This window comes from Myotis myotis, unplaced genomic scaffold, assembly GCF_014108235.1.
Source record: "Myotis myotis isolate mMyoMyo1 unplaced genomic scaffold, mMyoMyo1.p scaffold_m19_p_15, whole genome shotgun sequence".
Classification (NCBI taxonomy): Eukaryota; Metazoa; Chordata; class Mammalia; order Chiroptera; family Vespertilionidae; genus Myotis; species Myotis myotis.
Genome location: NW_023416319.1, coordinates 13,210,456 through 13,224,878, shown reverse-complemented (window position 1 = coordinate 13,224,878; position 14,423 = coordinate 13,210,456). Strand labels below are relative to the sequence as shown.

General features: G+C 44.8%; 1 protein-coding gene across 4 annotated transcripts in view; it reads right to left on the bottom strand.

The window, feature by feature from the left end:
- The window catches only part of SORCS1 (sortilin related VPS10 domain containing receptor 1), a 474,955-nt gene that overhangs the window by 45,074 nt on the left and 415,458 nt on the right, over positions 1-14,423 (bottom strand). For all 4 annotated transcript variants that reach the window (XM_036336058.1, XM_036336055.1, XM_036336056.1 and 1 more), the window contains exons 19-20: positions 9,754-9,940; positions 1,544-1,677 (exon numbers count right to left, since the gene is read on the bottom strand). In XM_036336058.1, coding sequence (XP_036191951.1) covers positions 1,544-1,677; positions 9,754-9,940 — 321 coding nt within the window. The remainder of the gene's footprint in view (positions 1-1,543; positions 1,678-9,753; positions 9,941-14,423) is intronic.

Sequence of the window (14,423 nt, the reverse complement as noted above, 5' to 3'; positions counted from 1 at the left end):
TGTTCATCGTTGGCCTGTGCAAAATTGTCTGGAGGTAAAGCCAAAGTTCAGCTCTGGGGTAGAACAATATTTGCATTAAAATAAAATGCATTGCGTCAGAACAGTTAAGTCATCAAGAGACAGGGACTCTGCTGGAAGAAGATGAGGCTTCCAGTGCAGGGCAGTCCGTCCTGTGCCCTATGCTGGCGGACACTCTGGGGCCTTATTTTAATTTATGAGAAGGGAGTGAGTTCAAAACTGAAACAGAGCGCACAGCCAGGTATAAGGAGAATAAGAATCCATGTAGGCGTCAGAAGGCCTTGGATCTGATCCCTGCATGAAGCAGCTGAATGGGATTGGAGCAGGCCACTCTGTCCACCTCTTCCTCACTTTTGTTCATCTGCCAAATGAAGGACTCAGAGTAAATTAAGTGAAGGTCTCTACTGGTTTAAAAATGGCTGCTGACTTTTGATCACAGGGGATGTTTTGGGAAAACAGAAAGGTAAAGCTGACTAAAGAAGTTAGCATGTCTGATGCAGGGTGAGGAGGCCATCTGGGGAGCTGGGTGGTAATGGGTGTTGGGGAGCACAGGGGACTTGGTTGGACTAAGGAGGACATTCTGAGAAAAGGGAAGAGTGCTAAAGACAGCCTGCCCTGTTGATCAGAATTCCAACTTAGGGGAGTGCCGAAGGTGGCATCCCTAATTTTTCCTTGACCTTTCCAAACAAGTCTGTGCACTTGCAGACCCCCGGGTGTTTACTGGAATCCTTATGCTTAATCTTGGGTGTCCTTGCTTAAAGGACACTGCAAACACATGTACCCTCCCAAGATTACTTATCCTATCGATTGTATCTAAAAGATAAACTTTATCTCAAACTGCTGTTACAATAAAAGCCTAACGAGGCAGGCGATCGAGGCTACCTGGTTCCTTTATCCAGGCAGTCCCTTAGCCCTCTCTTTCACAGCAAATGCTGTGTCAGAGTAATCATTCATCCATAGCTCAGGGTCTGCTGGTCAGCCCCAGCAAATGGGCATCTGTTGCTTTTGCCTGGCCCATATCCATTCACCTCTTTTCCTTTTGGGAACCATTCCTTCCCTTGTCTTGGTTCATGTGGTTCTCAGGAGGCTGACTTCCACACCTCTTTCCACCCCAGCGCTGTGACCAAGGCCTGGACAATCACAGTCCATCCCAGGATTTGTGTTAGAACTTTGGAGAAAGAGTTTGTTTTCTCTGCTGAGCTGTGAGGGTGTAAGCTTGGGCTGCTGCAAAGGGTCACTGCAAAGGATTGTCCAACTAGAGAAGGGCAGTTACACAGAGGAAGGCAGAGGCAAGAAGTAGGGGATGGCATGGTGAGAGAAAGAAACAGAGACAGGCAGAGAAACAGAGACAGAGAGACAAAGAGAACACACATATTGATGCTCTAAGGGCCTGCTGGCCCCGAGGCTAGGAACCCGCGCCCCCAGACTCTTGAGTTCCACAAGCCATCTCATTCCCTTTCTGCTTCAGCCAGTTGGAGTTGAGCTGTCACCAGCTCCCATGGGTGTTGTTTCCAGCATGACCCACCTCCGTGTTATTCCCGTACCACCACACGTAGGTGAGGGTGCCCACTTGGCTGGGCCACAGCACAGCGGTTGCGTTGACCTCTTTGTTCTTTGTGGTGACAAAGGGCAGGGCCAGGTGCACATGCTCCAGGGGACCTGAGGCACAAGAGGAGAGAGGAGAGATGGAGAGGGAAGAGCTTTCTCTGCTGCAACCTCTCTGCTCTGGAGAGAATACACATGACTCATTCTAATGCCTCCAGAACACAGCAGTCATTTTCCTGGGAAAAGTGCTCTGGAGCTTTTGCTACCTTGGAGAAAAGGATATATTGTGAATAACTACATCTCAACATTTTCCATTTACCGACTTTCTTCCAGGCCTAAAATGTCTGAGTTTTTTATGTGTAAAAGTTTAAAAATTAACAAATAATTTATGAAGTCTTTAGGTGAAAAGGCATAATAGGAGGTTTCACAGGGAAACAGAGAGTCTTTCCAAGAGGTTATATCCTTGGTGATAAACCTGGATTGTGAAAAATCTCATAGACTCCATGTTGCGTGGTGAGAGAAAGAGGATAATTATTCTTTATTATTTACTGGATTTTAAAGATCTGTGTGCGTGTAAATGTGTGTGTGTGTGTGTGTGTGTGTGTGTGTGTGTGTGTGTGTAGGCTTGTCTGTAAAACACCTGGTTAGGTAGCCATGGAGTAAACTGTGTTTGGTGTTGAGGTAAGCTTGCCCAGGACAAAGGCATGCCTGAGTGGGCAGAGAGCTCTCCGGTTCTCACTCCTCAGGATGTGCTAAACTAAACAAAGGATGATGCTATCCATGGAGGCCCCTTAGACCAGAAATCTTAATCAGATGAACAAATCCACAAAGATACCAATATCCTCCTCCTACAGAGCCACTCGGACCTTTCCTAGGACCCTGACCTTCCCTTTGAGTCACTGTTCCCAGGAAAAATGTGATTTCCTCTGAGGTTGAAAGTGACAGAAATCTATCACCTTCACCATTATTCCACAAGGTGCAGAAGAAGGGGGTGCCTCAGGCCTTTCCCCCTGCTCAATCACTGCCTCTTCTTCTGCTTGACCTTTACATGTGTTTCCTGGTATACCGTCTCTGGCCTTTTCTCCCTCCACATGCTCTTCCGCTGAGTCATATCACCCATACCCTGACCTTCAACTGACAACCACATGCTATGGGCTCCAAAACCACCTTCTGGACTCTAGACTCAATTAGCAGCCAAAGGGTTCTGAGAAACGCATGATTCTCCCCCATTCTATATTCTCCATCTGTCGAATAAAACCAGTGTTTATCCAGGGGAGCAACCCAGAAGTAGAAAGTCAATCTAGATTGCTTATTTCTTACCTCCCACATCCATTTAGGCCACCATTTATTTGGTTTCAGAAATATGTCTCCACTAGAGCTCTTCTCACCTACCCCAATCCTGCCCTGATTCATGCACTAACCATCCCCCCCTACTTCTACCTGGACCATTACCATTCTCTCACTGACTTCCTGCCTCTAACCTATCCCTACCTGATCCACCTGCTGCCTGCCCTACATGTTCAATGCCTGCCTCCCTCAATAACACATAAGAGGCACCCAATGCCAGGTGTCTCAGCACCTAGAATACAATGTATGCTCCAGGGTGAGGGTGGAGCAAGCACATGGACCTTGAGGGAGAGGTGGCTCTCCATGTTGGAGGAAGAGTAAGAAAGTCCGAACAGCTGCAATGCAGAGATGGAGGGAAGGAGTGGAAGCCAATGAGATCTAAGAGGTATTCAGGACACGTAGCATGTCGGCCTTGTAGGCCTTGAACTATATGCGTATGTTTGTGTAGCTTCATTCTTGCATGTATCTACATTACATATGCATACAAAGCATGGTGATGGTGAGGTACCTTCTCACCCTCCAAATTGTTCTCAGAGAGATTTTCCTAGAAAGTCATGTGGATTATGCTATTCACTTGCTCAAATTAAAACCCCCATTACCTAATTATAATAACAATAATAACACATATCGATATAACATTTGTGAGACAGGGAACACAGGCTGCCAACTTGGGAGGATAGGAGCCCTATGCATTTACCTTTAAAGATAAGACTAGGACAATTTCCAAGACATAGCAGATACTTGAACATTCGCTGGGTAACAAATGATATAATTCCCTGTCTCTGCTTTTGTCCATGCTTCTCTCTCTTTACAGAATTTGAGGTGAGGCTTTGTGACCAGCATACAGAATAGAATTGATTTTCTGGCTTGGAAGCCATACGATAAAGTCGTTGGTCATAAGTCAGAATAGTTCAATGAGGTGACCAAAGGCAGCACTACTGAGGGACAGCTGTGCACCACACATTCTGCTAATGGCTCTTTATTCCCCTTTCATCCTCACAACAACCTCACGGAGCAGGCACTGCCATCATCCCCATCTAGAGACCAACAGAGAAAGGTGACCTTCCTTGATTCCAGGTTGTGAATTAAAGCAGCTCGATTTCAGAGCCCATGCTCTGCCAGCTGAAATTGCTCGATAAAACTCTCCCATTTTAACAAAAGAGCTAGGAAGAGTCACTAGTTACTGACGATTTAACTATGATCCAGGCACTGGAAAAAGAACTTGACACATGCTCTCAGACTTTGCATGGCTCCTGCTAGTCCCGTTTGCTCCGGAAGGCCATGCCGTGTTCCACCCCAGGGCCTTAGCTTTTACACCTTTCTCATGGCACCTGTCAGATTTGCAGGCTCAGTTCCAGGGTCCCCTCTTGTGCATCAGTTGTCCTGACTCCTCAGACAGATCTGAGTTAAATGAATCTGCTGGAATGCAAGTACTACACCAGCTCGGTTAGTTCATTCTAAAGGGGTTCATTTTCTTGGTCTCTGTCATATAGGACTTTTAACCACATTTTAAAGTCAGAACACACAGGAGGGATGATGTCTGTGTGTCCTGTTAGTGACAAAACTGAATCTTGTTACTAAATTATGGTCATTCGTTCATTTTAATAGTTTTTGAGTGCTACCACGTGTTGGGCATTGTTCTTGGTGCTGGGACACCTGGTACTAGATGGACGTTACGTGTTAATGAGGGGGGCAGGCATGGGGTCAGTGAGAGAGTGCTGTCTTTGGCAGGCTGGTCAAGGAAACTATCTCAGAAGAAGAAATGACATTTGAGCAGTGACCTGAATAAAACACAGGAGGGCACCAGGTGTCTATTTGTAATGATCTGGGGTGAGGAAAGAGCAAGTGCACAGACTCTGGGGAGAGCGCCTGCCCTCCATGTGTGAGGAATAGCAAGGATGGGCTGCAGTGCAAATGGAGGGGACTGGAAGCCCCTGAGATCTGAGAGGCATTCAGGACACTCAGCATGTCGGCCTTGTGCACCCTCAGGTGTGCATGTGTGTGCTTGCATGAACTCATTGCTGCATATTTAGACGTTCCATGCTCATATGAATGTGTGCTATTTATCTTTTCAAACTCCCACATCCTCTTGTATTCATTTACTTTTTATGTGTCTAATATACTACACCTACTTTCTGCTGCCCCAAAGCCTACTCTTTAACATCTCTTTTCTGCACATAGAGTGCAGTCTGCCCTAATGGATCGACAGAACTGAACCTCCAGCCCTTGGAGGCCCCAGAGGGCTTGCTGCACCGAGACAGGAGCTGAACAAGCTGGCTGATGCCGCTCCATCACAGAGGTGCCTGCAATGCCACAAAGGAACGGCAGGTGGCAGTGCATCACTCCATATGAATCTTCCTGGCAGGGTGGCAGAGGGGACTGCAGAATTGTGTGAATGAGGTTTCCCTGCTCTTTTCTTGTTTAGTCCTCTTGTGCTGCATGGAACAGCTGACGTCTGAGGCTGGACATCGTGTGTGTGTGTGTGTGTGTGTGTGTGTGTGTGTGTGTGTGTGTGTGAGATAGAGAGATAGAGAGATAGAGAGGTAGAGAGAGAGAGAGAGAGAGAGAGAGAGAGAGAGAGAGAGAGAGGGAATGTGTGTGTGTTCTGGAGATCTCCTCTAACTGCCAAATTAAATATTGTGTATGCATCATATTTCTGTTTGTCTGAAATGTTTCAAAATCCACCAGAAGAAACAAAAGCATAAAAGTATAAAGATGAAAACCTTGCTCCTTGAACTTCAGCAAGCATAAGGATCATCTTAACATGTTCAAAGCAGGTTATGCTGCCACACTTGTGGGAGTTCTAATTCACTGGGTCTGGGATGTAGGGCCTGGGACACTACATTTTTGTCATGTAATTTCTAGGCAGGTGACTCATTAAACCACACCTTACAAAATCCAAGTATGGCATTTGCTGGCCAATATTATGATCTTGTGAAAAGTGGCAAAGCTACACAGGATCACTAAGATGGGGACAGAGAGGCACCTGCACAGGGCACCTTTGTAAGGTGCCAGCTGAAGAGAGAGGTGTGGGAAGGACTAGGAAATCCACTTTATTTCTTTTACCTGCCATTCTGCAAATTTGCATTTTTCTGTGATTTTTTTTTTCCTCTGCAAGACTGGCTTAGCTAGGGCAGAGTTCTGAGCAGAAACCTGCATGTCCTCTAAATTCTCTGTCCCATCCAAGGCAACCCTGGCTGCACCTCAGGGGAGGGGTCTCATTAGATTGTAAATAAGCAGAACACAATGAATACTCTCCCCAAGGGGTTCAGGCATTTAAGGCTTCAACAGATTACCCAGCCCACCCACCCCCATGCCTAGCAACCTTTCAGCAGGAGCATCCTTTCCCTTAGTTTCTCATGACCTTTGCAAACCCCTACTGAAAAGCCTCTGATTTAAAATAAAATCACCTTTCTGATCTGGAACGTGGGTGTATGTGTGTGTGTGTTCTAGATGGGCAATGGGGGGAGAGCCCCAGGTGGAGGGAGGCAGAGCCCCAGGCTGAGGGAAGGGAGCTGGGTGAGAGAGCAGAGGGCAGACCTGGCAAGCAGAGCTGAGTTTCTGCTGTGAACCCACTAAGTAAGTGGTTCTCACCCTTCCTAATGCCGCAACCCTTTAATGCAGTTCCTCATGTTGTGGTGACCCCCAATTTCATTGTTATAAATTGAACATAATTAAAGCATAGTGGTTAATCACAAAAACAATATGTAATTATATATGTGTTTTCCGATGGTCTTAGGCGACCCCTGTGAAAGGGTTGTTCGACCCCCAAAGGGGTCGCGACCCACAAGTTGAGAACCGCTGCGACTAAGTCCAAGTGTATATGTTCCTCTGTGATCACTGACACCCAAGCTTTACTAGAGGACAGGGCACAACAGATGAGGCTCCACAGAACCTTTCAGAAACAAACTGCTCAGAGGAAAGGAGTGACTGGGCCAGGAGTTCAGCCACTGCACCTCCCACTCAGTTCAGGCTCAGTTTTTGTATTTTTTTTCTTCTAAATGCCAACCCCTACCCCACCCTGGCACTGTGACACTGAAAATTGCCAGGATACCCTTCAAGTTTGAGATTTTAGGAATACGAGTCAATGATGGTCTTGTTCTGATTTCCTATTATCATAAAAGAGGTCAAAGTCACAGAACTTCTCCGATCCATGTTTCCTCCACTTGAAAGGGCCCGTGCTGCCTGCCAGGGTATCGGGGTAGAGAGGTGGGGAGAAGAGTAACACACCCTGTGGCATTCAGGAGAGAGGCGCTCAAGAACATGCTGAAAACGCTCCTGACATGGGTTTTGGATGGCTGTGATTTAGGAAAGTTGTAAAAAATCCTCTTTAATACAGTTAGTATGAAAGAGTTAATTTTTGTCCCCAAGGCCAGGTTTAGAAAGGGGTTCCATTGTATGAGGCATGCTAATCCAGCCTCTTAATCCACAGTGAGTCTAACAAAATTAAAACCAGAACACAAAACTTTCCATTACAGATCACCTTCCACCAAGGTTAAGGTCAGATCATTTAGTGGCTCAACTAGGCTAATGAGACCAAACAAAATGCAAGTGAACAGAAGCTCATTTCCCTGAGCACTTGTGGCTTCAGCAACTTTGGGTCTTTAGCAGAGGCCAGCTCTGCGCTGTTTCCCTGCCTGGATTTAGTAAACCTGGGAGAGGGCTGGGGCCTGGAGGGACCCCTCAGGGATATGAGCATTTATACCATTTCTATGGGGAGAAAGAAGCCACGGGGCAACCAGGAGGGAGAGCTGTGGAACAGAGACCAGGAGACACAAAGCTACTGCTGAATTTGACGTCAGTATTTACACGTGGTTAGAGTACAGTAGCTGTTCCATCCATATATGGGATGTGGAATAAAGCTACTGTAATTGTTAAGGAGAATAGCTCTCTAACAAAAACCCCCCTTACGGAACTGTGGACAGTGATAGGTGGCTAGGAAGGCAAGCATCTTCAGCAAATGTGTGGTCACTTGGTTGCAAGTTATCTTAACAACCAATGCTTGCATTGTATTTTTTAAAATTTTATGATCATTCCTATGATATCATCACTTGAGATTATTTGTTGGTCAGAGGCAACTCCAGAAAGTCTGAGTAGACAGCTGAGGAATGGCAATCAGCAGGAAGGGAGTTCTGAAGTGGGTCTTGAACCTACGTCACTGACTAGCAATGCACTGCTCCTAACTTCAATATGCATGCTCCTTCAGGACAATCTGCAAACACGTGGAAGAGGGAGAAAGGCTGATGGAGACTTAGTTCCTCTAACCCCGAGCTGCTGTTGGTAGTGACAATAACCTTCACGATCAAGAGCTGGGATTTGAGGCGGGTAGGCCCGAGTCTGAAATCTGGCTCTGTGGCATGGTAGGTCTACAAATTCAAATAGATTATTTAAACTCTTGGGATCCCACTGTCCTTTGAAAGTAGAGTTTCCAATAGTGCCTGCTTCACAGGGTTGCTTTGAGGACTGAGCTTGCACACATAAAGAGCCTGTCTAGCACAAAGCCTGGCGCACACTAAGAATTAAACATTTTTAAATGAAAAGAGGGAGGTGGAGTTGGCAACCTGGGAACCTTGCAAAACTTTGTTTAAACCGAAAGAAGGTAGAGTGTCTCTTCAAAGTTCCTCTGTCATGAGGTTCCAGAGAGACAGAAGGAGAGTCACTGATAGACCAGGATTCTTCAGGAGCCCAGCGATCTCCTGGGGACCCTAAACAGTGTGTCCTCCCCTGGACCACAGCAGCTTAAAAACACTTCAGTCAGTACATTCTGCACTCAATTTGGTTCAATGGGCAAAGGGCAGGAGAGAGGCATGGGATATTGCCTGGCCTTAATACTCTTGGCCTACAACTTGGAATTCACTTGAACAAGGCCATTCATATAAAAGAGCTACAGTCATTTTAAAGTAAACTCTTTCTCTAGGAACTTAAACAAGTCCTTTACCTCTGCAGGGACATTGACAAACCTACTATCAAAGGCATTCATGGCACCGTTATTACTCAACACTACTGAGGAGCTGTCATGGAGTCATCAGACTTAGCGCACCCTTAGATCCCGCAATGGGCAAAAGCATTAACCTTTCTTGGAGCTGTTTCCTAGTGTACTTCCCTTATAATTGTTTACACTCTTTCCCTCTATACCACCTTCTCCCTAACAACAAATCATCCCCAGACCAGGGAACACACTTTTTAAAAAGGAGCAAAATATTAAATAAAAGAGAGAGAGAGAACTCATGGACAGCAGTGTGGCAATTGGGGGGGGGGGGGGGGTGGAGGTGGACAAGGGAATAAGGGGGATAAGTGTGATGAAAACCACAAAATAAAAACATATTTAAAAGAGAGCAAAACTCTAAGAGACTATTAATAGTGAGATATAATGTAGGAGAAGAATAATCAAATGGGGAGAAATTCCTTTACTGATGCTAATTATCAATGCATTAGATTGAGCCATGCATGTGTTTTCAAACATTTCTGACAAAAAAAAAAAAAAAAAAAAAAAAAAAAAAAAAAAAAAAAAAAAAAAAAAAACCATATTCAATCAAATAGCTTAGCAAGTTGCTCAGGCCAAACCCCCAGACATAGGGATTGTATTTCGGGTGCTCAGGTACCTCAATGAGGCCCAGTAAGGGCAATGAAAAAATCTGAAGCAAAGCGGAGTCCAAGATTATTCAGATTCCACTCCCTGATTTCCTTCTTACCTCCTCCCCACTTGGCTCTCTTATTCTCCTTTCCCCTCCTGCTACAATGTAACTAACTAGTAAGCTTCCTCTAGATATGAAATTTTAGATCATATTTTAAAAGGGCACAATATTTAAATGATGTCATAAATCAACAACAGTAATAACATACAAGTTACATGTAAGTACAGGACGGCGCTGTCAGACCCGAGACTGTTGTCCACCCGCACGGTCACTCGGAAAATTCCCACATTGTGATAAACGTGTTTGATCCCGTCTTCCATGGAGCTGAGGTTGACATACGACACTGCGATGCCATCACCGAAGTCCACTTGGATGAATGTCCTCTGAACGTCGCCCTAAAAAACAGCCCAACATCAGAAGAAATGGAGTCTGTACGAGGGTGCTTAGCTCGGGGGCTGGGGCTTGTCCTGGTTGCTGGCTCAGGAACAATGGCAACTCTGGCTCCCTCCAGGAGCTGGGCGGATATGTCTGTGGGTGATAGAATCCCTTTGACAATCTGCAATAGCCTAGTGGCTTAACTAGGCTAATGAGACCAAACAAACAAACAAACAAACAAAAAACAAAACAAAAAAAACCACCAATAAACAAGTGAACAGAGATGCTCATTTCGTTTAGCAACTGTGGCTTCAGGCATTTACTAAGATGGATGTTTTCCAAATCTGAAGGGCACTGACTCTACCAAAAGTTTCCAGGTTTGAAAACTTAAGTGTCCGATCATCAACTCCAATTTGATAACGAATTCCTCTGAAGGCTTTGCCTATAGCAGTGATGGCGAACCTATGACACGCGTGTCAGAGGTGACACACGAACTCATTTTTTTGGTTGATTTTTCTTTGTTAAATGGCATGTAAATATATAAAATAAATATCAAAAATATAAGTCTTTGTTTTACTATGGTTGCAAATATCAAAAAATTTCTATATGTGACATGGCACCAGAGTTAAGTTAGGGTTTTTCAAAATGCTGACACGCCGAGCTCAAAAGGTTCGCCATCACTGGCCTATAGGCTTACCATCCATGTGAATAAAAAAGGTGTGTACAGTTTTAAATATGCCGCCTACCTGACACTGCCACAGAACACTTCCCATGTGCTTGGATCCCTGAGTCCCCTGCTTTATTTCTGGTTCCCTGACCATGCTGGAAAAAGGATAGGAGACATCTTGCCTTACACCTGATATGACATTAGGCTCAGCCTTATTATTATTATTATTATTATTATTATTATTATTATTCACCTGAGGCTATTTTTCCCATTGATGTTTAGAGAGAGTGGAAGAAGGGAGGGAGGGAGGGAGGGAGGGGGAGAGAGAGAGAGAGAGAGAGAGAGAGAGAGAGAGAGAGAGAACACATACACACACACACACACACACACATCGATGTGAGAGAGACACACCAATTGGTTGCCTCCTGAATGAGGTCCCAACAAGGGCCAGGGATAGAGCCTGCAACCAAGACACATGCCATTGATTGGGAATCCAACCCAAAACCCTTTGGTCCAAGGGCCAACAATTTGACCACTGAGCCAAACCGGATAGTGCAGATCTATTATTATTTAAGGTAATGATGGTTAATTCTTTTATACTTCAGCATTGTTTACTATCAAAATGATCTCATTCTTCACGGAATCTTAGTCTGGAGAGAAAAGCAGGCTTTGTTCAGCTAGCTTACAGATGAAGAAACTTTAGTCAAGAAAGGTTTAATCACTTGCTCAAAGTTAACAACTCTAGTTAGCACCAGTCTTGAGATTTGAACCCATCTCCTGGGTTGCATTTCATTCATTATCTGTGGCTAAAGAACTGACAGCTCCTCCAGGCTTCAATCCTAGCATGGCTTTCACAAGAGAGATGATTCCCTGTCATTCTACCTCCTTTGGTCTATGAGATGGGCATAATACCTTCCTGTCTTAACTCAACCCACTTTTATAATAGAAATGGGAGTAATTAGTGATGTGTAAAATTATATACTGAAACAAATGACTATAAAAACAATGCAACTGTAGAAGACCTGCAATGCCCCTTTTAATGCTTATTTACAATCACAGGGTGCTAAATTTTCTGCAGGTGGGCAGGAAAACATAAGGTCTATACTTTAATACACTTTTATTTGTTTGTTTTGTTAGCTTTTCCCATTTTCAGGGGGAAGAGAGACCCTTTGAACCAGAAATGTATTTTCGATTAAGTGAGGTTCATATGGTATCATATTTTGAAAAGGCCAAGTTGAAAATGCTGACATTTAAAAGATTAATTCACAGCGAAAGGAAAAGCAGTTCAAATCCTATGAATCTATGGGACCTGCTCTTCTGATCTATGCCAGGCCAGGCATTGTGAGGGGGGCACACCACAGCTCTCAGTAAGGACATGGGCAAGTATTCTTCCCTAGGGTGGGAAAGAAACTCCATTCACAACTGCAGAACAAATATCTACAAGCCTAGACATTGTTCAATGACTTGGATTCCCATCACTAATGAATATAAATGTCAACCATTCTTGCTGACTTGTCCTTCATTTGGACAACCAACGTGGACTGATCAATTTCTCATTCTTTTTTCTGGTCAGTTTTCACTCCCATGTTTTCTGAATTTTCAACAGAGTCGCTGCCAACCAACCCTAGAAGAGCCCACCTTTAAATCTACTCATATTATTTGGGACAGGGAGATAGCAGGGATAGTTAGGGTTACCCATGCAATAAAACAAGCAATACAGTTTCTGAGAGAGAGGGGAGGAAGGGAGGGAGGATGGGAGGGAGTGAAGACATGGAGGGGAGGAAGGAGAGAGGGAGAGAGAGAGATGATTCTTTGTGGGGACAGAGTAGACTTCGGGGCATCAGCATTTGTGAGATCTGGGCCTCCTGATGTGGGCACAGGCCTCTGGGCTTGGTACTCCACACTAGGATGCAAGAGCCTCAAGGGGTCTAGTCTGACAGTTGACGGAAGCAGATTCATCCCTGCTGTTGTCGCTTTGCCCACTCAAGTGTTGTTCCATGGATCACATGCCTTTGCCTTCAGGGGCTCTTAAGGGCTCGGTAAGCCCAATACCATTTTAACTCCAGGACTCTGGGCTCACCTGACATCAGCTTCTGAATTCCTTGGGCTGTAATTATCATCTGAGGCAGGGATGCCAACTCCTTTCAGAGATTAAGAAACAGGCCTAAGATGTTTTTTCATATATATATATATATATATTTTATTGATTTTTTTACAGAGAAGAAGGGAGAGAGGTAGAGAGTTAGAAACATCAGAGAGAAACATTGATCAGCTGCCTCCTGCACACCCCCCACCGGAGATGTGCCCACAACCAAGGTACATGCCCCTGACCGGAATCAAACCTGGGACCCTTCAGTCCGCAGACCGATGCTCAATCCACTGTGCCAAACCAGTTAGGGCAGGGCTAAAGTTTTTGAGATTAAGAAATGGTGCCAAAGTCTTATGTCACCATTTGATTAGGCAAGCTGGCCTGGCTTTAAATGACTGTCTGCCCATCCATCCATCCACTCACCCACCCACCCACCCACCCAACCAACTAACCATCCAACTATCCAAACAACCATCCATCTAACCACACAACTGACACATATTTATTGAGTGTTTATCTTGTGTCTTGCCCTACATGAGAACAATAGCTATGACCAAACAAACCAAACAAATATGGTCCGGGGTTTCATGAGCATACAGACTACTAGTGAGACAAATGGCCTTTAAATAAATAATCTCAAAAGTAAACATAAAGACATTGTAGGGGGTCATATGAAGGAGAGGGCCTGACGTTATAAACCTATACAATAGTGAGAGGTGGCATACTGAAGACCTGATCTGATTAAGAATGGAGAGAAAGGCTTCTTTCCTAGAAGAAGTGATATTTGAACTGAGGAAGCTTAAAGCAAAGGAATATATGAATCAAACAAAGGACGTGAGTGAATGTGATGGAGGCAAGGCGTCCAGGCAATGAGGACAGAGGAAACGGACACGCACGGGCCCCATGGCAGGAGTGGGTGGCATCGTTGGAGGAGGCTGGAGATACAGACACAATAGGACCATGTTATGAAATGAGACTGGAGGGGAGAAAGTAACATGTTAGGACTTGTGGGTCAAGTTTCTGATTTTGATCTTTTTCCTAAGAGCTGGGAAGCCATTCAAGTGTTTTAAGCAGGGTCTTGGGGGATAATGGCATGATATTTTTTAATTCAAAAATATCACTCTGGCTACAATACAGAGGCTAAATTAGAAAGAGGCAATTTCTGGGAATCCAATTAAGGGAGCTCAGGGCAGATGATGGTGCACTGAAATATGAGTTGCAACAGGAAATTATATGCACCTTCCTGGCAAAATTAACTCCCATGGTTTATTAGTTTTGAAATCAGGGAATCTCAACTTTTGATATCAGCCTCTCTTACAAAAATTAAAGGAAAAACGTTGATGTCCAGCTACCATCCCAGACCCACCTCCTGGGTCAGGACCTCTGGGGAAGATGCCAGGCCCTGCTGTGGTCTGAGAAGGTCTATAACTGATGCTTGGATGCACCAAGGGTTGGGGCCCTTCGGTTCAGATTCTTCAACATTAGTTTTTTGTGGGATGGAATTCTGAAGATGAACATATACTCCAGGACAAGCTGACACTGTCCTTATTTTATTTTGGTGGGATGCTAAAGTTTTCCCAGGATATTTTTGGATGCCCAGTGCTAAGGGTGCTTTAATGAAGTCAGGCAGGAAGATCTGAACCCATTGTTGGTGACTGGTACATAAGCACAAACAGAAGTTCCAGGATCCATGCTCACTGGTCTAGGAAAACGAGCTGCTAGGTAAGATGAGGGCAGTTCTGCCAAA